The sequence below is a fragment of the Molothrus ater genome, chromosome Z (assembly GCF_012460135.2).
Source record: "Molothrus ater isolate BHLD 08-10-18 breed brown headed cowbird chromosome Z, BPBGC_Mater_1.1, whole genome shotgun sequence".
NCBI classification, from domain to species: Eukaryota; Metazoa; Chordata; class Aves; order Passeriformes; family Icteridae; genus Molothrus; species Molothrus ater.
In genome coordinates this window covers 17,308,951-17,335,576 of record NC_050511.2, presented here as the reverse complement: position 1 = coordinate 17,335,576, position 26,626 = coordinate 17,308,951, and the positions used below count along the sequence as shown (strand labels likewise).

General features: G+C 38.3%; 1 protein-coding gene across 2 annotated transcripts in view; it reads left to right on the top strand.

Moving 5' to 3' along the window:
• Positions 1 to 26,626, top strand: part of PLPP1 (phospholipid phosphatase 1) — a 63,289-nt gene that overhangs the window by 10,700 nt on the left and 25,963 nt on the right. Inside the window, exons 2-3 of one of the 2 annotated variants that reach the window (XM_036402791.2) lie at positions 17,556 to 17,707; positions 21,258 to 21,538. In XM_036402791.2, coding sequence (XP_036258684.1) covers positions 17,556 to 17,707; positions 21,258 to 21,538 — 433 coding nt within the window. Of the gene's footprint in view, positions 1 to 5,426; positions 5,582 to 17,555; positions 17,708 to 21,257; positions 21,539 to 26,626 lie in introns of both variants that reach the window. The other variant, XM_036402790.2, reaches the window with a different exon arrangement.

Here is a 26,626-nt window from a genome sequence, read left to right as displayed (position 1 = left end):
CTCGGTAGTAATTGACAGCTGTATAGGTTTAGCTTGAAATGACTCTGTGGGATTATTAACAGTATCATCTGCCTAATAAGAATGTAAGCTGTAAAAAGTAGCTCATCTGTTTTCAGGATATAATTTAATGTGTTTTGTAGTTTCTTTGGTACAGCTAGAATTATTTTTGACGCTCCCTAACTAAACTATTAACTGTGTATTTCTTTACAAAACCTGAAGCTGATTTGTCAGTATATCAAGTCCAAAATGTGTTGATCATATTCTTCAGCGTAAGTCTAGAGAAACATAAAAAGTTTTCTCAGTCTCATGTTAGTCCAGTACAAGTTCTCTTAATTAACACTTGCTTGTGAGTTCATTGCAGCATGAAGAAAAAACTTTAGTTAATAATCAAGCTAGAATGTTCTCATTTGCTGTAGTATCCCTTAGTGGTAACTGCCTTTCTCCCAGTTCCTAGATGTTAATTTGCTTTGTTGAAGAGAACTTCCTGATTGAAGACCAGATAGGAGTACAGAGTAATATTGCCTTGGAGGACTTGAAACAGCAATTCAGCATGAGTTTGACTGCACAGAACCTCAAGTAGAGATTCAGTCACTTGCACAGATAAGGAGGCCAAATGGGTTAATTAACCTGTGTTTACAAAATACAGTGCATTCCTTTGTACTATTTAAAATTGTGGAGAAGAAAGCACCACTGATTAAGATGCAGTTTCATGAGGTGTTGCAGCTGATCTGTTCCAGTCTGTCCTATGTCCTTTGTCATAAAGGTTCATGACCAAGCCATGGACCCTTGGCTGCATGTTCTTACTCTGTCCTTTAAGCCAGCTCTTAGAGTAATTCAGTTGGGCAGATGAGCAAATGCCTTTGAAAAAACAATGTTGTGTGGGCATGGACTTGTCTTTTTGGACATGTTGGTGTGAAAACTAATGCCAAGGCAAGAAAGGGGTAGTGGGGGATGGCCAGAGGTGGGGGAGGGACAGCACAGTGTAGGTTGTCTTGGGTTGCTCTTGAAAGCTGAGCCAAGTTTTGTGAGCACTGCAACTGGTTGAGAACTAGGTGGTACAATATTGATGAAGTGGTTAGAAACTTTAAGAGTTTCTTTCCTTTTAGACATAAAACAATAATATTCTTTGCTAATCTTATTATTTTTGGCAACTGCACTAATGTGGCTCTAAACACTTTTCTCCTGTTTAAGAAAAACTGGCAGCTTGCTGCCAAAGCTGTATGGACACCTGGAAGTCTTCAGAACCTGACTCCAAGCTTAAGCACCTAACTCTGGAATTACCAGTGTGATAAATGCCACAGATCAGAACAGTAGTGCAGTGTTACACACATTGTAAAAAGATGATGAATTGGTACTCATCACTTCCATTTGTAGGATAAAACTTATAAATTTATTTATAAAAAAGAAATTTAATTTATTTTTTGTTTAGTCTTAAAAAAAACCCACTAAAAATATAGTAACTTGATATTTTTGATTAAGCAGATTTTCTTTGGGGAAAAAAAATTCACTTTCTCCCCTTGGGTACTGGTATTTTATTTTTAACATTCTTTTAACCTTCTAACATTTTCTATGGGTGGAGGACCATTCTCATATGGACTTCCTCCCTATTCTCCTAGCCTGGACCTCCCTTCCTTCCCTTCTTAGAGGCATTTGTCATGCTGTGTCATCCAGTCAGATGTGATCAAATAGTTCCTGAAGGCTGCGTATGTTACTGTGAATTACTGTAGGTTGTCAGTGGAAACTATGCTGCGACTGGCTTTGACCTACAAATTAAGAGTTGGAGACTCCTTGTGAACTCAGCATAACTCATGTAGCTGTACGAATGTTTGTTGCCCTGTTCTTACAGTTCTAGCCCAAAACTTAAAGGCTGTTCTGTCCCTGCAATCCCTGCTGAGTAATTAAAGCACGGCTCCCATCTTTGTCTCCCTCTTTACTGTGGGTTGGTTTTTTTTTTCTTATTCATGCATATGAAACCTGTTTACTTTTCTTTCATAAGCAAAGGCTTCAAATCTTTGGAGTATCTTTTCCTGATCAACTTTGTTACTACACCTGTAGCTTTCAAGGTTATAAAAGCATAGGATATTTTGAGTGGAGGCAATCGTAAAGATTATCTTGTTCAATACACCTGCCATGGGCAGGAACACCTTCCACTTGACTAAGTATTTCCAAGCCCCATCCAGCCTGGTCTGTGGGTTAGCTAGACTCTATTTGTGTGAGCATTGCAGAAGTCTGTCCTTTCGTAAGTCACACAGCACTGGAGTGACCAGGTTGTTTTCTCTTTATAATTAAAGGTGAGAGAAAGGTCAGAGGACTGCTGTCTGTTTCTTGCAACTACCTAGCAAAACAGTGCAGCATCTGTTGGTCACTAGTTATTGACAAGATAAACTGCGCAATTTTTACCAGAGTTGATGTAATCCAATTCTAATATGTTCCAGTCTGAATGATGGGTGACTTCAAGTAATAGTCTTTTTACAGCTGACAGTCATTCTTTATAGGATATGAGTAACAACTAAGCCATTATGATCCCTTAAGGTACAAAGCTGCCTGGTTCAGAAGAGCACCTTGAGGTTACTGCTGGTTCTGGCTAGGTGTAAAGGAAAAGGAGGTGTACTGAGCAGAGGATAAGACATGAGAGCTGCTCCACAATCTACAGGATTGCCTTTTAGCCTGGTGATCTTACATGAAATCTTGGTCACTCTTTGCTCCAGTTTGTAGGAGCTAATGTGACTGAGCATAAGTACATTCCTCAGAAGTTCAGCCTGCTTAAAGGTCATGGAAATGCTTGGCACCTCTGATGGCAATACTGGCCTGGTATGTACATTAGTGGTAGGGTTTTTTTCTGCTTACAATGAAAAAGTTCAGGACTTTTGCTTACATGTACTATGTCTCACCATCTCTCCCTCTGAAATGGGCAACATTAAAAATGCTGCCACTATTTGGGGTAGGTTAATGATCAACTGAATATCACTTCACAAAATCTTCTAGTCCACTGTGGGAAAGCAGTGCATCATTTAGATTACAGTAAGAATTTAACAGTAATGAGAAAAAATGGGAATGGGCAGTTAGTATAAGATGTGTAACTAACTTCAGGGTTTTTTTGTGTTCTTTTAATGTAGGCGATACAGATGAGTTTTGCAGTCACTTTGTAACTGTTCTCATCTGACCCCTTTATCTTCTGCTTTTCATTTCCCCCCTTCCCAGGTCAAAAGTTCATTATATGTTCTTGATATTAGATTGTAGCAGCTTTTTGTGGAAGACAGGTATTTATGTCTGTGAACTAGTCCACTTATGCAAAACACAAGCTGCTGCTTAGGTTAATCATGAACATGTGATATTTCCATATGTGAAAATCGGGTGACCTGTTTGAGAAGATATGATTGTATCACATAGGTAATGGGATTACCACTCCATCATCCTGCTGGGTATGCAACAGCAGAGGTAAAGACAGGAAGCATGGACTCTGCGTTATGTTAGTGGAATCTTGCCATGGCCTTGAGAGTAGCTGAAACTTGGCTCCATGCATGCAGTCATACAGCAATCCTTTGGACAGAGTGAACTTTCTGAGTTCTTCTTCAGTGTAGCCCCCTTCATGTTTGAAGAGCTGCAATTCTGTTTCATCTGCTTCTGTCTGCCACTTGTGCAAGCTTTAGCTCTTCTCTCCATCATTAAAGCAGAAGGAAGGAGAGAGGCCTTTGAGATGTAGTTGATTCAATGGTATACCATGCTACATAATGAAAAATTTCGTGCTTGAAGTTGAATAAGCTTAATGCCTTTTGAATTTTGGTTCACTTTTCCTATATGGGATGGTAAGCATCAGTAATGTGGACAGTTTTCATGTTTCAGATAATTTGTGAAAAAAACTTCCCTCTGCTCCATAAGAGGATTTAAAATACTCCCAAACTGCTTCCTTGTGAGGAAGAGGATTTGAAAGCTGGGGTGCTACCTACCATGTAAAGTTTCAATATGCCCTTCACAAGCCTTTACGCTGCAACTCAGCAGCGCAAAGAAGGGACCGGGATTTATCACTCCATTCCTGCTGTTTCACTCGTATGTTTTTTCTTCTAATGAAGTATATAGCAATAAGTGTACTTAAAACACCTTTAAGCTACTTAGCTGGTAGTCAAAAGGTATCACCAGAAATCATAGGAATCACTCATCAGGTTAACTTCTTTGAGAAGTTTTTTTGTTCTCAGTACAGCAGGTTGTTTATATACTGTGAAGTCTTTTCTGCTTCAGTAATGGCACTCACCCTCTAATTTACATATAGAGTGTCTGTTTGCAGAATTGCATATTTCATGGATATTGGGGAAAATACAGTTATCTTCCCTTTTTTACCATGGTTTAAAACAAAATTTTGTTTTGTTTGGGTATTTAACATTATGTAATTTATCCACTTTATTGCTTACTCAGTGGATCGAAGCAAAGAGAGAAAGTGGGCATGGTGTTATTTGTTTAAAAGCTGGACTTCATGATCTAGGAGGTCCTTTCCAACCTTAGATTTTATGAGGAAGTAAAGTAAAAAGAAAAAGTTGTATTTCCTGAGGTTATTGCTCCTGCAAATGTGTATTACATGGCAGGTGGTTCTTAGCAGAAATAAGTTAGACCTGAATATCAGAAGATTTAGTGGCTTCTTTTGCATGACTGTCAGTATAATACAAGTTGACTTGTAAGAGAAGGAATTGGTAATATATCACAGTGTGTAAATTCGGAGAGCTATAATTTGTACCCAGTTTTCAGCTGCAATGTTAATAACTTGTATGTTTTCATGCAGAATTTTTCCAAAGTGTACAAAAGCTGTGTAAGTGCAATCTCAGGGTATAATCTTATTACCTGGAGGTGCAATCCATTCAAAGTCTCCATTAGTGTCCCTGCAGTTCTTTTATTCCCATTACCTGCATGAAAACTACTTGCATGAACTTTTTAACTCCCTAACCATGACAAAAAACCTGTGTCTATTCTTTGTCTTATCTGTAAACACTGACCACATTATAGTGTGTAGAAGAAGGTTGCAAAATTAGTAGATACAAGCTGAGGTCGTTGGGTAGTGGAAGAGGGAAGAGGGACAAAAGGCTGCCTGCCCTTAATAACTGTTTAGTCATGTGGGGGGGCAAAGGCTTTTTCTTGAATGTAATCTTGGTTTGGTTTGGTTTTGTGGCAACTCACCTTATTAGATGGAAGATCTTGAACTTTGTAATTTTTTTTTAACATCTGTACCTGATGGGTAACCTCAGAATCTTTCTGAAGTAGTGTTCTGAAAGAGAAGCGTCTATAAATAAATTTGGTAAGTGTGTACATTGCATGATACTTAGGAAATTTGAGTTATGCATGTTTGGTAGCTTCCTCCATGCATGATTAGAAATGATTTTTTTTTTGATTTAACCACATGTATTTCTTGTTTTTGTTTTTTGTTTTCCTTCCCCCAACAGCTGGCTTACCCCTTGGTGTTCTAAACTTGGCCAAAATAAAACCGTATCAGAGAGGCTTTTTCTGTAATGATGACAGCATCAAGTATCCGTTCCATGACAGTACCATCACATCCACTGTCCTCTACACAGTGGGGTTCACCCTGCCCATTTTCTCTGTAAGTAGCTAATATATAGGGAGCTTTGGTGATGGGAGTAAAATGTATGCCTTCCAAGAGCTAAGCACTGTAAATGAGTTGAAGACAAGTCTATATAGGCACAATCCCATAGATATATATATATATATACACATTCATATGCATGTTAAAGGCACTGTTGATATTGTTTGCACAGAAAATCTGGAACTAATCTCTAACTACTAGTGTTGCTAATTTCATTTGCTTTAGGAACAGAAAAAAAGTGTATTTCAACTAGGCTTTTATCACTAGAGAGGAAGAATGTCTTCCAAAATGTTATGGAATGATTACATCTCTTGTTCAGAATGAGTTAGTCTGCTGTCTAAAACACTTGTGATGTTAAAACTTGGCACTGTAATGCAGTGCACACACCTATAACTGGTGACTGTTGCTACCATGTACTTTCTACAAAAATAAGCCTAATTTTGACTCAGAAGCTTTTTCTAAGCTTGAAAGTAATGTGATTACTCATTAAAGAAGAGTGGGATAAAATGGGATGCAGAGAATGAAAATCTAATTGCTTGTAGAAAAGAGGCTCAGTGTTTTAAAGACCACATGATTTTGACAAAGAACAATTTAATTCTTCAGTAGGTTTTTCTAACAATATTTTAAGCCCGCTTGTATCCCAGTTTTTAGTAAGGTTCAAGCTGATTTAGAGAATCAAAATTTAGTGGTGCAGAATAGTCTTGAACCTGAAGCTACATCTTATTTGTCCTTGCAGTACTTGATCAAGCCATGTGAAAGATGATGATAATATTTTATTATCTGATTAATGCATAAGATGTATTAGTCAGTAAGAAGTATATGAAGTGGTTTAAGGATGGAAGACAGTAATTTAAAACAAGTGAGCTTGCAGAACTTCTACATGCATTACTCTGATTTTCCCATTAGTGCTTATTCATTAAAGCTTCCATTAGACCTCTGCAGTAGGTAGGAGGTTGACACAACAAGTAATCACTAGTATAGTTTCGCCTTTAAGGCAAGTTTGTCACTTTGACAAGTACATATATGTTCAGCACAACTTTGGGAAAATTTATTTTCCAATAGGTTTCCTGTGTACCTTGGTTGATATGGGTACAGGTGAACTAACAATTGCAGCTCTGTGCGCTTTTGGACTTCCAAAGAAATGTTCTAGCTGCAGTTCAATAATCTGATGAATTGCTTGATTTTTTGTTATTATTGTTCATTTTTAAATTTGAATAGGATATAAAGTCAATGTAATATAAAGTCAATGGAGAGTTTGTTTTTTTGTGGCTCTAAAGCCATGGAGAAACATCTGACTTAGAGATAATTCACATGAAAGTCTACACATTTAAAAAGTGGTATGGTCTATTATGATTTTAGATAACCTTTGTAGTGAAAGTTATAGCTTAAAATTAGATATCAGTAATTGCAGTCTATTCTGCTATGATACTTTTATAGGAGTTACACAGTGGATTTTCATTGCTTGTCTTTGTGCAGGAAGCTGGATTTTATAATTGGAACAACCACTTCTAGTCTCCATGCAGAGAGGTTTTAAAAAAAAATGTTCTAGAGCACTTAGTTGTTACAATACAGTCTAACGAAGTCATTTGCTTTTCAGTCTAAATGTTTTCCAAACCTTAAAACAACTACCTAGTGTAGTTAACATGCTAACCTGGCTCTCTTAATCTCCTTTTCAGATGTAGAGAGCTCTTTAGTCTCATGCAAGAGGTGAAGAATTTTCCATAGCTACTGAAAACTAAGGGTTAGAGTAAGCTGTAGATCTAGGGAGTATGAGACATGGAATATTACAGCTCTCTGAATTCAAAGTGGGTTCCAGTTGAATGGTTTCTCTATTCAAGAGTGCCTTTAGTCAAGACGGACAGGGAAAGTTGATCAGTCTGAGAATCTGAATTCACAATGTTTTTTGTTTTGGTCTGACTCACTGGAGGCTTGAGACTTTTTCCAAGGTGGTTTAAGCTTTTGGAAGTGGTGTGTTCCAGATTCAATACCCTCAAGAGGAACACAGCTCACTCATGGAAGACTTTGGGCAATAACTCTGATTATCCTGCATCTAGTGAAAATTGATGTCCTGACAGGAGACTTTACTGAAAGGGACAGAATGCACAATGAAGGAATTGATGACAAAAATTTCATCTAGAGTTGATAAATTACACTTTTGTATAGACTTTTCTTGTCTCATTAGACTACATCAAACATGTTACTCATTCCTAAGTGGTAAGACTCTTGTTGCACGATGAGCCTGCTTGTTCAGAATGTAATAAGAAATGGCCTGAACATATTGCTGTATAGTAATAATTATAATACTAAAAGGTTTTGTTGGGGTAGGCCTGTAATATAAAAGGCCTGAAATATAAAATAACTTCAAAGAGAAAAAACCCAACCCCAAAAAACCCAAAACATACGTAGGTATTACATAAGTATTTTATTAAGTCTCTTGTACATAAAAGAAACTAGGTTGCATGAATATGAATTTGTTTTTATGACATTTTATGAAGATTTACAAGATGTGCTAGAAACTCAGGAATCTTAAAAAATAAAAAAATACTGTTAGGAATCATAATTCTATTTGAAGCCTGAATCTTGCCATTACCACCTTTTATCAGGAAATAAAATGTCTGAGAAATTCATGTTTATTCTTTTCCAAGTGCCACTTCTTAATATAATGCTTCTCAATTTTCCAAATTGTTCTTTGTCTGAATGGGAACCACAATTTTTGTATTAAAATCTTTTGATATTTAGGATCAAACAAGTCGTGGTAGTGGTCTAGAAGACTGAATCTCTCTAAATGGCTTAGGCCAGTGTCTAGAGCAGCACACATTCATAATATATGACATTTAAGGAACCCCAGAAGGTCTTTCTGATCCTTCTATCTTGCCAAGACTTTTAGATATGTTTAGATAGTAATTCTGTGAAATTTAAAAGCCATGACTAGGCATTGTCCATGGCTTGCAGCGCTAGGAAGATTTGGAAATGTACTTGGTCTGACATTTTTGGTCTTCAGTTGTCTGCATGAGACCAACTTTTTCAAGTAAATGAGAAATTAATGTCAATACCTTTTCTCTTTCAGTGAGGTTCCAACTGTGTCTATTTGTAGGTGTCCTGTTCAGTTTGGCTTTTCTCTTCACATCGAGACTGATTTTTTTTTTTTTTCCCCTCCAGTCATCTTGTTTCTTTAGTGACATTCATACAGCTTGCCTTAGCTCCAGGGGTAGGTGACATGGGGGGAGGAAGAAGCACAGAGCAAGGAAAACCTCTCTGAAAAAAACATTCTTCTCATCAGAGCAACAGAACAACAGAGCAACCTGAGAGTTTTTGAGTTTTGTCTGCTCCCTGTTGTAGAATTTCTGTGGTTCCCTGCCAAGGCTTTGCTTGGCAGTTCTGTCCCACAGCTGAAGGCTCACAAGCCACTGGTAGGTTTCTATTGCATGATGGACTGATGTAGAGAGAAGAGTTCAGAACTTCTAACTCAGCTAAAGGCCTGCACTGAATTTCTGGGAGATCAAGTAGTTCTCCACAACTTGTTGCTACCAAAACAAGTAATGGAAATGCTGATGTTCCTTACAGGGAAGTGTTTGTTAGTAAACAGAGTTTTGGTTAAGTCACTTCTCTGGGATAAACACCTCTCTTTGGACCTTCTTTGAGAGAAGGGAACATGATGGGGCCTGTAGGACTTAATTTTTCTGTCTTGAAGCCAATTAAAAGATATTTGGGTAGCTAGGTTACATTGATTTCTAAGTAGTTTAAGTAACAACAAAATCAAAACATTCCTAGGTTTGGTGTGGCAAAATGTCCTCTGTATCATGATGACTTCCCAAAAGGGACCTAGGTAGCTTTGCTCCTGTGCCAGCTTTAGCATATTAGGCATTAGGCTTAATGTTTTTGGGAACGTCTGCTTATTGCATGTGTAACAATGTTTTGACTGAAACTTTCCCTCCTACAGATTAGCACAATCATACTTTGAAGGCACTTCACTGATTTCTTTTATAGCAAAAGAAACTGATCTTTAATGCTGTTTATGAAAGGGATGCATTTTGAAGGGAAACTTTGATTGACAGCAGCTATTAGATTGACCAATATAAGCACTTACTGAGCTAATTTCATATGTCTTCATGGACAAATGTAGTTACTGCTGTGATGGAGATTAATAAATCAGGGGATTAATGAAACCAGTTGAAGACTGTTGATTGGTAAATGGACTTTTCACTTTTTCAGCAGTGTCAAAGCTTTATGACCCACTCTTGTTAGCTTTGCAACTAATTGAAATTAAAACTTGTCTGACCCTAAAGTGGACTTCAACTTGACTCTTAAGTTACTGCTTTCTTGTAAGAGGTTTTATTATGCTCTGAGCAAGACTGCCTCTTATCTGGAAATTTTTTGAAAAGGTGCTCATATTTTATCTTCATTGTGGTTTTTGGTGTATTTATAACATTGGAAACTGTTTTGGGCAATGCTGTTGCACTTCATAATCTGTCATGAGTTCTACTTGATATTAACTGTTCATCTTGTACTACAGATCAGCATTATCTCTAAACCCAACCTTATTCTGATGAATAAACTGCTAATTTTTTGGTTCTCTTTTTAAAGCCAACATAGTAATAATAATCCATGGTTTTACTCTGTAAAGGTTTAATGTCAGGTTAATGCACTCTATTGAGTTGTTGAATTGATGAGTAATTCCTGGCTGAGATGAATGCTGTGGTGCCAGATGTTGAGAAGGAGCAGCATCCAGCTTTTGGCTTCACTTTTTGATGTGTCCAAGGTGTGTGTGTTCTGGTGGGGTTGAAATCAGGTGAGGAAAGATCTGAGGAGCACCATTTGCCTCTGTTACTTGTACAAATCACTCTTACTAAGTACAGTTGTATTTTAAGTAAATAAGCTATAGCAACTTGCTTGGTAGCCCTGTGGACTTGGTACTGTACATTCCTGGGCCCTTCAGGTACATTTCTTAGTACAGTGATGGAGAATGCACATAGTGTCTGAGTAAAACAGTTGGCATTTTGACAGTGGGAGCAACTCCAGACAAGGGCTTTTAAAGTGCTGAGTGAAGCTTGGTCACAGCTATGAAAAAGCCAAGCAGCCACATTGGTATAGAGGGGGTTTTAAAGTATTATTTAGTAGAATATACAAAAGGGTAAAATGGAATAGGGAGAAATGTAGGTAGAAGGAATTGCAACATATATAGGTCTTGTAATTTAAGGAAAAAACCCAAACAGTCGATGGCATAGATTTTTCTTTCTCTCAAGTCTGACACACAGTTACTAATATTGTACTGTTGACATTCAGGACTGAGACCAGAGACTGAAGGGGGTGTCAAAAAAGGGAAGCAACTCCATTAGGAACCAGAGACAAGCAACAGGGAAAGTAAGGCAGAGTGTGTTCTTTGTTGTGCTGCCTCCTCTGTTTCTCTTCATCAGACTCACATTATTGTACCTCTGTCTGTTCTGCCTTGTGCAGGGAAATGCTCATGCAAAAGAGGTGGTTTTTACCCCCCTTTTCAGGAGAATATCAAAAAATGGAACTGTCGAACTTAGTGATCTGTGGCATGATGGTTCATTTCTTGGTAGGTGCTCTCCTGAACTGTAAAACTCCTATGAGAAATGGGAAGTAGGCCTGTTCTTATACTGAGTAGAAGCCAAAGTCTTAATTTAATCTTCAATGAGGTTTTGACACCCTACCCAACCTTCACAGAATGTGAGCAGTAATATCAGTTCAAAAGTTTTAACTAAGCTTTCACAAAATGGGTGTTTTTCCAGGCAGTATTTCTGATGTTGTAATGAATACTGTGGATGTTTTTTGCTGATGAAATTAGTAATGAAATATCTACAGCATATTTGGGGAAAATGTTAACTTCTACTTGGTATCTGAACTTTTGGTGTGAGGAGACTGGAACCTCAAAATATTACTTAAGCTTTTTAAAAAATAAGTCTAGGAATCACTTCTAGTTTAAAGCTACAGGAATGAAGCTGGCAGTAGATAACAGCATAAAAGTGTGGTGGCAGGTTTTTTTCAGGTGCTGGGAGAGAAGATAACAAAATCTTTTCAATTTTGTTTTGTTTCAGAACTCTGGAGAAAGATTATTACTACCTAACACCTAAACACAGATGTTGAAAGCTACTTTGTCAGTAGCATACTCACTGTTTCCTGGTGACAGTCACATCTGTTCCTATCCTAATCCCTGAGATAAATGAGGAAGATGGGGAACTCAGGCTAAAGCAGCTTTTTTTTGGAAAATCTCGTTATTTAGATGTGTATATTCAAATGTGTACTTCAACCAAATATTAAGAAACTAAATAGTTATTAGATTGGAGAAAGAAAGAACCCTGAAATGAACAAATAATTCACTTAACAGTGAGAAGTGAGCAGGAGGAGTAAGTGCTCCTTGTCCTTGCCAGGAAGGAAGATGTCAAGGAGAGCTGTCTGAGAGTCTGCCCTGTTCAGTGTAGTCATAAATGCCCTGGAGGAGAGAGAGTATATGCAGTGAGGCAGCAAAGTAGCCAACTCAGAGCAATAAATACAAAAGATGGCAGTAACATAGCTGGTGAACTACAGCGTGGATAAACACCAAGTGAGATCCTTCTGAGGAGAGTGGGAAGGATGGCTCGAGGGAGGTGTACAATCTGATGTTCTCTCTCTGCAGGGGGGTAATGTGTCCAGCTTTAGTGGCAAGAACAGCCTCATGCCCAGTGAAGAAGCCTAACCAAGATTAGAAATTTGGACAGAAATAGACCTGTGTTATACAGGATATTTATGGGAAAAAACCCTAACATAATCAGTCAGAAATCACTCCAGCTTATGAGGAAATCTAATCCATTATACTGTATGAGTCATACTTTTGGACAAGGGTATAGTAATTGTTTAAAATTTGTAGTCTTATCAGTTGAGCTACTTGTGTTTCTACTCCATGTATTCTGACTGAAACATTTCAGAGCCTGCATTTCTCCTTATACCTTTATTACCGATTGTGTTTGTAGTTCCTTAATTCTTGGTTGCTTGTTGGATCAGTGTTGCTCTTTTTTCTGATACCTACTGTGTATGCACTTGGCTGATTTACAGCCCTTAGACTCTGTTGAACTGGGCAAAACCAAACTCTCGTTTTTGAGATAATGAGGGTTGTATCCTAGCAGTCCTTCTCTGTCTGCACTTAAGACAGATGAATTAAAACCAAATGCATAAATGCATTTGCCAATTCTGACTGATTACTGTTTCAGAGGAAATTTCTTGTCAAATGGCATAGAAGTGTTAATGCCTTTGAAAAGACTTGTCTAATGGTCACCCTATTATACTGATGTACAACTACCACAAGAAGTACACTATTTTCCCCCTCCTAGTTTGAATTGACAAGCTCCCAAGTCAACAGAGTTGATAACCTCCAAATGCATGACTCTGAACTCATTACTGCACAAATCTCCATATGTTCACTTGCCTCAGTCTTTAAGGGCTGTTTTGCAGGCAGAACTGGCTGGCCTTGATTTTCCACTGTATCAAAGAATTGCCAGCTCTGTCAGCAGTACATCTGCTAGTTATTCATTAAGAATGCATATGCACTGCATAACACCCGCTTGTTTGCTTTGTCCTTGAGATTACCCTACAGGTAACCTCTTCCCAACTGTACAATTCCTCCTCACATACATGCTGTCATTTTCCCTTTAGGCAATTTCTTCACTGTATTACAACTAGCTTAGAAGATGAAGTGTACATGAGGGAAACTTTTTGGAATTGTCATATGAGAAGTATTCAGTAGAGAGCCTTTACTGCTCCTCTGCTGTCTCCACTTCTTACATAAAAGGAGTACTTAAACTCCCTAATTTCTACTGCTTTCAGGGAAAATTGAGCAAAATGGGTATTTGTAAGATATTGTAGGATCTTTCTTTTAACTGAATGTGGCAACGTAGTGGTGGCGGATGAATAGCATTTCTTCTCACAGTGATCTGCTGTTGCATCTTTGCTACTTTTTATTGAGAAACTGCTTTAGATGTTTGTGTGAATAAATCTGCTGTCAAAGTACAGTGCTTCCTATACTACAGTAAACTTTTTTTCCTCAGTTGTATCTGTGAAATTAAAGACATTGACACTAGTGATGGTGGTAAAGATAAAGTCTAGTATCATTTGGAGTCTTCAGTCATATCCTGTCCACTGTGCCAGGAGCTTCCATGCTTAGGAAACTGCCACTGTGATGCAGAAACTTATCTCTGTCTTCTGAAATGATAATATCTGTCAGAGTGAAAAAGTAACATGTCTATCCCAGCTGTAGGGAAACTTCACTGTTTTACTTGATACAGTAAGAAGCTTTGCCTCTTTATCACTTAATGACAGTTCTTCTGCTTGCTTGTTCTAAATACTTAAGCTATATATTTGAAATAATTTTGATTTTATTTTAGAAATAAAAGCACCTTGAAAACCCACAAAAGCAGACTTTGCTGATTTATTTAAAACAGAACATAACCCTCAGTATTGTGAGAAGGTTCTCTTACTAGCTTCACTAGAAACACTTGATGCCCCTCTGGTTTGACTTCTACTTTTCTGCTGTCTCCTACCAGTTAATAATACTGAAGTCAATCCATGCATGGTAAAAAGAAGTAAATTGAACCTGCTCCATGGAGCATGTTCTGAGGGATTAGGTATTGACATTGGAGAATACTTTAACCAAAAAGATATCAAAAGCCCCTACTAGCATGGTTTTTCAGGCTAATGACTGCTGTGAATTAAGCCAGAGGTAAATTACAGATGTTGTAATTCTGTGACTTCAGTTTACAGCTTAACTGTGTTAAGTTAATCTGATCAGTTATACTGTAATCTGTTTTTTAGAAATTAAAACTTTTCTTTCAAGCTTTCATGGAGCATGTATCTTTTCAACATTGAAAGGTGCTGAGAACAGCAATAAGATAAATGACTGGTGGAACTACTTCTCGAATCTGTTGTGCATATGGGGGAAACTGAAGAAAGACTTTTATGTTTACTATATTTTTCAGTGCATAGCTCTTCCGATTAATGGTTACTTAATGGCTGCCACATAGATAACCAGAAGTTTTAAGACTCAAAGTAAAGGAGGTGGAAAGAAATTATGAAAAAGAAGACAATTTTATTTTAGCTGTTCATACTTGCCTACAAAACGAAAACAAACTTGGAGTGGTTTAGTATTTTGTTTCCATGATCTGGATATGGGAAGGTGCAATTACAGGCTAGTTACATCATAATCTCAATATTACTGAAGAATGAGCACTCACATTTCAAGCAGCTTCACTCAGCGTGGACGAACACAGATCCTCACTGCATGAGGGACTTCATTCCTGTGCTCCACACCCCTTTTTATTTCTGATTTAGTAGGTGGAAATTACATTTTAAAAAGCTCCCCCTGAATAACCCCATCATCCTGAAAATTTCCAGTCTCTCACCATGAGAAGCCGAAACATCCAGGTGTGGGTTAGAGGAAATGAGGAGTAAGGTGCCATGACACCATTATTCACAGAGCAGGTCTTTAAAATGGGTGATGCAGAGCTAGTGATTCAACGTCAGTGACACTATCTAACTGTAACCACAGGTGTTTGTGGCAGTGTGCTGAAGCTGTGATAAGGTGTTTTTGGGTTGAACTTAATTTTGTGAACAACTGCTTTACCATGATAATCAAAACTACCAACTCTAAAGAAATAACCATGTAAATAATTGAGAAACTCTTATCTGTATATGCCTAATTCTCTACATTTGGAGGTCCAAACAACACATTTTTCTCAAATACGCAGTCTGCAATGTTGGTGTTAGTATGTGTGCAGGGCAAATGATGCGATTTTCATTCCATAGCTATTTTGTAGGATAAATGGTGTTGGAAACACCACAGCATTATGTTGACAAGTCACCTTCCCTCACCATGACTGCACGTGCTTCTGCCTCAATCCTGACCCAAGTCAGCTAAATACTAAACAGCTGATGGTGTGTCATGACATCTGTCACAATACCAACACAAGGGGAGGGGAAATAATAATCTGCAGTGTTTTTCAAAACCCTGACGTTTTTCCTGTTAAGAGAAAGGGAGAGGAATTTTTTCCTAATAAGAAAGGCTGCGTTTTTGCACTGTACTGCAGAGTCCAGCTCCCAGGCTTTGTGCTGGCTGGTATCTGAATGGTGCAGTGTTTTGGTGAGGCTCTGGCTTGGCTCTTGGCCCATACTGCTGTTCTCCTGCTTTGTTGGTGTGCTTGGATGGCTTCCAGAGCTGTGTCAGTTCTAGTCCTGCTGGCCTGGAATTGGAAACAACCCCTCTTGACAATGACAGGGGTCTTTTTCTACCACTTTAGGAGGAGAGGTTTTGCGTGCTATTGGTTTCATGACAGCAGCAGTACAGAGGGTACCTGGTTCTCTGCAACAGGCTGAGCTGGAATGCAAGGGCCCACACAATTGACCTATATATAACTACCTGATCAAGGAATAAGGTTGTGTCATTCACCAGAGTTCACTTCAGGGAAATTTTCACCTTTTGAGCCATTATTTTCTTATTTGTTCTTTTGTTTTCAAATGGAAGTATTCTTTTAAGCACTTTATGGTGTGCAGAACAAAACCAATAGTAAATTGTTTGTAAAATCCCAGTTATATCACTTGTGATGGTCCCAGGAGTCAGGCTTAGTTTGGAGGACTTCATGGGTGGAGGGCAAGAGGGAAGGGGATTGGAAAGGATCCTAGGTCTCTTCCCTAACAGTTTTCTTGATGCTTGGCATCTTCTTTTGCTTGCTTTTTCTCCTGCTCTTTACATCTTTAGTTTTATTTACACATGCTTATTATGGGGCTAGCTGTGTATCTGGAAAGGAAGAGGTAGGCTATGCCTTGGCCCAGAGGTCTTGAGGAGAGAACTGTGACTTGAACAACATTTATTTCTGCTGGGAAGGAAGGATGGAGACTGTTTTTATCTTTCTGATCCCTTAATGTTGGATGGGAGTGTCTCTTCCGGATAAGTTTTGTTGTGTAACTTTAAAGTGGTATGCATTTTTGGCGCAACACAGCTGAATTTTGAGCATAAAGTCAAGGGTTATGCTACTGGGCTCTACATGCCTAAGCTAAAGTGTTTTTTTTGGGGGGGGGTTTTTTGTTAAACATTCTTTGTGGTCCTCCACCTCTTGTTTTCCATACAGCCTTTTCTTTCCAAGAGTATTCATCCCTGTACACAAACAGATTGTGCAGATGTTGTATGTGTGTTAAGGATGGAGGAACAGGATTTAGAAATGGGATTCTATCAGTTTATGGTAATTTGCATCCTATTTTGAATTTTTTGAAAAAACCTTTACTGTTCAAATGACTAATTTTGGTTTGTGTTGTGGGTACATGCAATAGCTTGCAGCATTGTGCAGCTTACTATTGTGTCCTGTAGGTATTAGATTAAGCCAAAGGCATCCTCTTTGGTGGAAGAGGTGGGAATAAAATCTCCATGCCTTGAGGGTGTAGGTTGTTCTAGGAAGATATCCAGTGTGTGAGGAAGTGTGGGAATCGTGTGCATGTGCAATTTCCTTTTCTCCATATTCCCAAATATTCCCTCTGCACTTGCACTCCCTTGAAAGCACCTCCTTTTCTGCTTTCATGAAATGCAATTTATGCTCTTCTGACTTGTAAAGCTGTCCAGAGAAGGTGTACAGGGGCAACTGTTGCTCACTGGAATACAAAGAAAAATTTGATAATTGTGCCAGTAGCAGCAGATTGAGCACCTCAGTGGTTGTCACTGAACTATTTACTCAGTCATGGTTTTGGCATTCTTCCACACTTGAAGTGCCACAAACATGAAGATGAGAGGAATCCTGCCTTGCTCTCCTTCATTCAGCAATCCTTCCTGGAAGCTACAAAGTCAAGGCAGTAGTCACTGGCCAAGGGAAGTGCATAACCTTCTAACTTCCTGCATGCCCATTCCTCTTTATGCACTTCTCTTTGGAAATGTGGGGGTATGATCATTGCCAGTTTGCTTTGGTTTTGTAATGTATTTTGTATTCCTTTTTGCCAGCTGGCTTGCCTTTTGCAATTCTCAGTTCACGACGTACCCCCTTCCAGAGAGGCGTTTTCTGTAGTGATGAATCCATCCGGTATCCATACAAAGAGGACACCATTTCTTATAAATTGTTAGCAGGAATAATTATTCCTTTCAGTGTAATTGTTGTAAGTTAAATTTTTCTTCCTTGCTTTTTATTTCAGTGGGGGTGGGGAAGAGGGAGGAGGGGTGATCTGTTAATACAGGTTTACAAAACTAATCTGTAAGATTTCTCAACCCTAAAATAATGTCCTTAGGCCAGGTGCTAAAGCAGTAGAAATGGTGGTCTGGCAAGATTGACTTGAGGGTACAACAGGTAAGGGGTGGGGAGGGGAGATATCACAAGAATCAGGAGGAGAAGGGGGATGGGGAAGGAATTTTGGGATGCTTAAGGGGATCTTGGGAAGAAGGAGACCAGGTATGGGATGGTGCTTCACACTGCAACATTAACTAAAAGGTTAATTAAAAGGTTTTCTTTAACTGAAGTCAAACGGCTAGAATTATAGAACAGAAAAATAATACCTTAGAACTATGGTGGCTTAATTCTATAATCTGAGAGATAAAAACTTCTTACCATATTTGTTGAAAATAACACTAATGTGTTGTGACTGTCACAATTCTTTTTATTTCAGGACCTGCTAGTTTCAGAATATCATTGTGCATGACCTATTAAGTCGGTATTTTTTATCTGCCACAAAATGTTTTGGAATACTTCTGTGTGTGGAACTGTAATAACAGATACTAGCCTATTTAAAAGAAAGATTATGGCTTCTAGTCAGATGTTATCAAAAGCATAAATAGAATAAAAAGAATAAGTAGGTGTGGAGTTTTCCCCTGGATGTTTCCCTGAAGATCAGGATAAAACTATGTGCCCATTTGCATTATTACTTTCATACTGCACCTAACCTGGCTGAAAACAGGGTACTTTTCTTCTTTCCTCCCCTTCACACCAGATCAGTGAGCTGGACAGATTGACTGTGACTTACCAATTTGGGATCTCTCTCTGACCACAGCTCCTAGGTCAGCTGAACTGTCTCAAGCATACAGGGACTCTCTATCCCTAATATTTAATTATATGCTGTCAGCTGAGCTAACCTCGTACCTTACTATGTATGGACAAAAGTTGAGGTCCTGCTATTACCCTGTCTGTTGCCACCTCTTGTGGCTTGTCTGCCACAAGAAATTCCTGGTGTCAGGAATTCCTTAGCCTGGCAGGAAACAACAGCTGGTGAAATTCCTTAGCCTGGCAGGAAGCAACAGCTTTCCTTGACTATATGGAGTGCAAATAGCTCTTGGAAGAATACCAGTGCTGGGGCAAAAAATAGCTGGGACGTGTCCTCGTGAGCAGAGGGGGCAGCTGGGCCTCTTCATTTCATGTCCTGGGTCTGATGGGGCTGCACTGCAGTTCCTGCAATGGCCCTTCCACAGGGGCCTCAAGATCCCTGTCCAGATGTGCTAAAAAGATTCAGTCTCCACTGATGGTTCTGTTGGGTGGCATCCAAACTCATCAGAGCCACACTTTGTACAGAGTTAAAACTTCCTTATGCCAAATAAGATTTTTAGGTGTATAAATATTTATTCAAGTATATTTAGGAGCCAAAAATGAAAAGGCACAGCTAAAGGTAATCCTCAGTATTGACCAGCTGTTTCTCTGGGCTAATGGGTTTCAGTCAGGAGGGATATTATGATAATCTAACTCTGCCTTGCATAGGGACTGCATGGATTTTTATCAAGGTTCCAGCATAAAGGTTAAGCTCATATTTGCTTTTGGATGGAATTTTTTTTTGCAGGTGTAGAAGTATGTTCTGAGAATTGAAGCTGTGACTTGCCTGGTTTCCCTCTTCTTGGAAAAGCTGCTTCAAAAACTTACAGAAATGCTTCTGAAGCAGATGAAATTTTGGGTGGAGGGAGGGTTTGTGTGTTTTGTTAACTGGCAAGTGGCTTATGCTAAAGATCCTCCCTTTAAGATAAGACTTTTTTTTCCACCCTGTTACTACCTTTGGGTAGTCAATATTATCTGAGAGCATCAATGCTTGGTCACAACTGAAGCCCATATAGCTTATTTCATTTCTAGAGCAGCTAAAACAGCTGAGTGAGGAAGAACAGAATAGAGCATGGGAAGATTGATGTATTGCCCTCAGTATTTGGTTACCAGCCACTTGCAGCTCAGGGACTTCCTGAGTCAGAAAAGGCTCCACTACATATAGTTTTTAAATGGATGTATTCCCTTTGGATTAATCCAATCTCCATTTGAGCCCGTGTGAATATTTAGCTAACTAAGTTTCTTTTGTAACATCAGGGGATACCTTTAAGTTGTGAATTTAGGCTTTTCTGTCAAGATTGCTTCATAGTCAGATGGTAAAAGCAAATATTGGTGTCCTTTACTCAATGCTTAGTCAGATTATTGAAGATGAATATTCTTTGATGTCTGTCCAGTATAGTAATTGCACTGACATCAACTAATTTTTTGGTACCTGAGATAAGTGACCTTCTTGCAGGTTTTGCAGCAGTGTTGTTTGAAGGGGATTCATTGTTGATCTGTCATGGCTATCTGTGCTCAGTCATCTTACTTAAGAGGTTACTTTCTGGATTAGGTGTCTATGTGCTTTACTGGAAACTTTCTCAGCTTTAGTCCATGTTCTGGTACTTCTCTGCTTCAGCCCATGTTTGGGTGTGGTGGAGGGTGTAAAGCTTCATTGTCACCCATCTGGCAGTATTGTCTGTTTGCCTTCATGTGCAGAGCCTCTGACAAGCTGTCACTCCATGTGCCTGGGTGGCAGAGTCTAAGTAATGGCTTCATTCACCACAGCTCTGCTTTGCTGGGATCCAGGACCCAGCATCTCAGAGCCATAATTTTAATTTTTACATGATTTTTTAAGGTAACTTTAGATATATACATCCAGTCCTCCACATACCTGATAATCTGTATTAATTGATTATTTCTGTACAGAATGGGACCAACTGGTTCAATATCCAAATTATCTGGAGTGAAGTTCTGTATCTGGCATAAGAAAAAACTTACTTTCTGCAAAAATGGAAGCTGCAAGAAAACAAAATTAGGTCTGATTTCTTGCCAGCACTTGATACATGTGTCTTGGACATGTAGGATGAAAAATCTTACCTCAGTAAGACCTGTCTTTTTTCCTTACCCTCATTAGTTTTGTTTTCTCTCCAAAGGATTTAATTTCCATGAGGAATATGAAATTTCTTGGTTGAAACATCTGGCCTTTCAGATCTGGATAAAAAGTCTCAACCCTTCAGAACAGTTTCTGGTTTCATGAAAAACCTAACAAGCTTTGAAAGATTTTACTCAGTAGAAGTTAGTTGAAGAAGACTCAATGAAGTTACCCAAGAGAAAATGTTTCTAATTAGGGCCATACCAAATAATATGGTTAAATGTTATTCTGAGAAAGCTTTGTTTTAATAAGTAATCTGAAAATAATATTATTAAGTTCAACATGAGGTAGGGCAAAGTAAAAAGGTGTTTCTCTTCTGTGTGAAAGTGTTTATAATGTTTGGACATAGTTACTGCTGACTCTTGGAAAACTTAAATTTACAGCTTAATGTTTGTAAAAAAAATAGTTTCTGAGACTGTATGTGTGAGTATTAACAAAAATAGCATAATACTTTTCTTTTAATGTTCTTATTATTAACTTGTTCTCCTTATTTCTTTTTCAGATAATCGTAGGAGAGGCTCTCTCGGTCTTTTATAATAATTTGCACTCAAATTCGTTTGTCAGAAATAACTACATAGCCACTATTTACAAAGGCATTGGGACCTTCATTTTTGGGGCAGCTGCAAGCCAGTCGTTGACAGACATTGCCAAGTACTCCATAGGTAGGCTGCGCCCTCACTTCATTGCTGTGTGCCAGCCTGACTGGACACGGATAAACTGCAGCCTGGGCTACATCGAGAATTTCACTTGCCATGGGGACAAAGCAAAAATCAATGAGGGAAGGTGAGTCTGACTGACCTTGTGCACTTGGCTGTATAACATATTTGTTAACCTGGGGCAATGAGTTTGGTAATGCTGCTGCAGTTTTTGTGCTTCTCCTAGGATAAATTTATTGTAATGAATTTTAAACATTAAACCCTGTCTAAACCGTGGTTTTGGTTTTTTTTCCAATTTGTGAAAGCTTGTTATATTAATGTATAGATAAATGCCTAATTGCATTATGGGTGATTGTCCTTTTTTTCAGTTTCAATTGGCTTTTATTTGTGTTTCTAAAATGTTTGCATCCCAATGAAGAGAAGAATTTGAGATCTACCTTAGAAATTGGATGTAGAATAGCAAAGGAAATGTTTTGGTTGTGTCATGAAAGCAAATAAAAACTGCATATCCATTTAAATATATGCAGGACTATTAGAATCACTCTATACATTTTTCTCATTATTAAGAATTTTTTAATCTTAAATACTTATCTGCCAATTCAATTGCAGCAAGATACTGTGGGAACAAGAATAAAGCTTCTTTATTCACTTCAAACTTTAGTCATTGTGCTATAAACTCAGTGTTTGAGTGCTGCTGGAAATGTTAGAAGCATGTTCAGAGTCTTGAATGGCTTGAATGACCTTACCTTTACAGAGACTTCCTTTTTCAGAAGTTCTATATACCATATTAGTTAGAACATCTCTCTTTGTGTGGTTTTTAAGTAGGTGTGTGTAGTTATGCTCACTGTCCTGTGTGCTCCTTTGCTCTTCTGGCATGTATTCCCTATAATTCTCCAGTAGCATGCATGGTATTTTTCAGTAGCTGTAGGAAAACACTGATGAAATGTGAATGGCTGTTGGTGGTAGAGGAGCAAGTGCATGGATAGGCAGTAGAACAGTACACTGGGTACGTGTGGTAGGGGATACAGGGGTGGCTTCTTAGAAAAGCTGCTATGTCCCAGAGAGCCAGCCAGCCAGCTCCAAGTATTTAGTTTAACTTCTTCAGGAGTTTAAAAGTGCTTCTTAAATGTAAAGAGGAGGGTGGAGAAAATTTGAATTGCTTGTGATGACTGAAATGGTCCTGAAATAGTCTTCCTGGGTTTTAGGGATGCTGGAAAAACAAGAGTAAGCTTATGCTTAAACAAAAAAATAGGGTTTTTTTTTGTGTATGAGAATAGAATGGGGGAGCAATGGCATAGTGATTGCTTACCTTGTATTCTTCCCTGTGTTTTGACATCTCAAACTTCTATATTGGAAGTCTTTGACTTCTATATTGGAAGCAAGATTTCTTTTTGTCATTTCTTAACTGATCAGCTATTATGTTCGTATTTCCAGCTGCTGTCATGTTTCCCTTTTCTGTTGCTACTGTTTCCCCTGTAGAGTGATGTGAGAGGGCTCTCCTGTTTGGTCAGAGCTTGCCAAAGTGCTCACTTGAGTGTGTACTTGCTTGTGGGGCTTCTGCTGTCCGGTGAGGCTTTTGCATGCACAGGAAGCTGTAAGCAAGAAGGTAGCAAGTGTTAAAGAAGGGTAGGATAGCTTAAAGTGGGATATTGTGCTGTAGAGGTGTATAACTGGATGCAGTGATCCAGTAAATCTTCCAGGGTTTCTGATGGTCTTGGGCCCTGTGCCCACACAGAGGCCAAGTGCTCAAGGGCATTAACCTTTCAGTTAACAGCCCACTAAGAGGAGAGAGGTGGATTGCAGGGAGTTTTTTACAGGAAGCTGGAAGAGGTCAGTAGTCTCTCAAGCTATAGCCCAGAGATTAATTTCTATATCAGTTGACAAAATTTTTAGTGGCACACCTAGTACCATCTACTTTCATTTGCATCAGTTAAATAGGCAGGTAGAAATGTAAAGGAAGAATGAAAACAGGACAGTCATAGAGTTGCGTGTAAAATCATACGTTCTAAATTGGACCTATTATTCCTCTATAGTAGTAAAACTTGAGACTACATTTGAATGTTTTTAAAGTTTCATGCTTGATTGTACAGTCAAAAAGACAAATCTAATTTTTATTTCATTGAAAACAATGAGAACAGTGTAAAAATTCCTTGTGTGCTTCCATTGTTCATATTGTATATTGTGATTGGTTATCTTTTCCCTTCTCATTTTTTCTTAAAATTTTTTACTAATCAGAAGTATAAAATAGTTTCAGTATGGAGCATCCCTGGGTAGATTAGACTTGTTCTGAAATAGAATAAGTGTGTGTGTGTGTGTGTGTGTTAAAGAGATGGATGTAAGATGGAAATTTGTAAAGTATACTTTGAAAATGGTACAGAACTTAGATAATCAATCAGTGCTTTCATTTCCTCCTTAACAGTAAAACTGGAAGAAGACACATTTGAAGTAGTTTATTTTTTCCCATATGAAGATTAAGGAATAAACAATATAAGTTCTTTATAGTACTGGTATGTGTATGTTTCGTTCAGCATGGGTTCAAAACACCACTTGCAGGAACTTCTAGAAGATGAATCTCAAGAAAACAGCCTGTGTTTCTGGAAGCCCATAAGTTTTATGGTTGGAGGCTGAGAATGTTTTAGGCAAACATAATTGCATATTGTGTTCCTCCAGTACTGTTTTGTGTAAATCTGATGTTTCCAAATCTTTTCATATGTTTACTGCATGTGTTTGCCTGTGTTATAACATGGGGGGATGAGAGAAAAACAGTAATTAGTTTTTTATTTTTAAGTCACAACAATAGTATTACATTACATGTTTGCCTTATCAGGAATATAAATCAATGGATTTAGGATTGATTGTCTAAAGGAGTAAAGTGCCCATGAGTTACAGTTAGTTTCAGAAAGGTTTCTGTGAGAAACGAGCCTCACTCTTTAAAAGTTTTTTTTAAAGGTTTAATATAGGGTAAAAGGAACAGTAAACAGTGCTGGGTGCATAACCATAGCTAGAGGCACACCAGTTAATTGTAACAACTCTTCTTATATACCTTTCCCATTGCATTGGTCAAATACAATTCATAAAAATTATACATATTCAAACATTTCTTTGAACTCATTTACGTGTTCTGGGAATTCTTTAGCTTGGTTCAACCCTTGGCTTGCTTTTAAGAGTACATGCAGTAATGTGTATTGTCTTTTGGAGAGTCATGTGTTACTCCCTCACCATGGCCCCCATTTCATGTTTTCAGCAGGCAACAATTATCGATAGTCAAAGGGTCAGGGGCAGGAGTCCTTATCACATGCATTCCTTGAATATTACCTGACTATGCAGACAGTTTTAGTTATTTCCACAAGTACTTTCAATCAACATTAGCTATTTTATAAATTATTCTTATTATTGTCGCTTAGTTACAAAAGCAGAAGCCTTAGTTATTTTTCCCTACTTCTGTAGTGAACTTCTGCAGCTACTTCTGTAAAAGTTAAATTTTGTGAAAGCTGAAACTATAATATATGTTTATCATACTATTCACAAACTAAAATATCATCTATAAATGGTGCTCTGAGAATACAAGCTACATAGGGGCCAGAGCATTGGCCACAAAAAGCTGACAAATTATACTATATCAAAAGCAGTTAAATGTGATTACAAACTGTACTATATCAAAATCGTTAATAATAATTTGCAAAAGTCAATACATAATAGCAAAAGCTAACAACTACTTAGTTATTTATAACAGTTTCACTTTTCTAACCTGAGGTTAATAAAACAATTTTTGTAGACTGAAGCATCTTGTTTGCTGTATATCCTGCTGAAGGCAATCCAGTCCTTTTCAGGTTTAAATACCTTAGGCTCTCCTTGACAACTTTTGTAGTATGTATGCACTTTGCTTTGCTGAGCCAGCAGCAGTAATCAGAGGTTCAAAAACACAGTGGTGTGCTTAGTAAATCTGATTCATATTTGTTGAAAGATGCATGTAAGAGTGGGTACATATACATCCAAGTTTGTAGCACTTAAAGATCTCTAAAGTATGCATGACAATCACTGGTTATGTAAAAAAATTCTAGTTAAATATTAACATGCCCTTTTTTTCTGTGCCTCTTTGTAAGGCAATCCATTCCTCAGGCAGTGTTTGTCATTTAATTTAAGCTAGTCACAGAAGCTTGCAATATGCTACTGAATGGCACTTTCCTGAGGTGAATGACTTGTACTGAAGTGCCATCTCAAGCTTTTATGGAGATGTTGCTAGGTTTGCTGTCAGCTGGTTTTGTGTAGAGCCATGTAGTTTTCCTTCTAAATAAAAATTAAGAGCAGTAACTCAATAAAGATGCCTGACCTGGCTTGTTTTAGTTACAGAAAATTAAATTAGATATAGAAGCACAAGTTTTAGTGCCTACAAATGAAGGGAGATCAAAGTCTTGGTCTTCTGTTGTCACTGGTGCTTGCAATTAGCATGTCACTTTTATTGTACTGGTATATTTACTGCTGCTGAATTGCCTTTAGGGTACTTTCCTTAGCACCTGTAAAGATAATGACTAGTCAGTTGGCTGTTTCCCCTTCCAAATAGGCAAAGCAGGCCTCAGTAAAATAGGTAGGTGTGCCAGGCTATAACTGTGATAAAGTGGTGGTGTGAGTGAACAGTGTTTACTAATCTCTAATCTCTTCAGCTTTTGCAGCTTTCATTTTTTGCTCCTCTTCCTTTTCTTCTGGCTTTCCACTGCATACCTTGGCCTGGCCTTGAGTGGATTGGCAAAATACCCAAATTTCTCAAGGAGCAGTAGGTAGCTAGGACACATGATGGTTTCTCCCTTGGTTATTGTTAGCTAAGGCGTATTTCCCAAACCTGTCTGCTCTAACCAGTCCATGCCACATGTCCTGTTTGTTAGCTTTCCCGCATCTGAAAGACTGAGCAGAAACCACAGGTGTTCTGCAGCAGCTCTGAATTAGTATTTCAGTATTCCTCTGGTGAGTATACTTTGCTGTAGTTGCTGGTTGTCTGAAATGAGCGTGTGAACAGTGAGGCTTGAGAGTCTAGTAGAGTAACAAAGGAGAGCATCAAGAGCTGCTGTTTTCCTCTAGTATGCAAACACTTGATTAGTGTGGAATATACTTATTTTTTAGTATTTGGCAGAGGGGGAAAAGAGCCAACTTTATTAGGTACTTGTTCAGTTAAGCTGAAATGTATCGCGCTTCAAGATTTCAAGACAGTGATAGTGTGCCT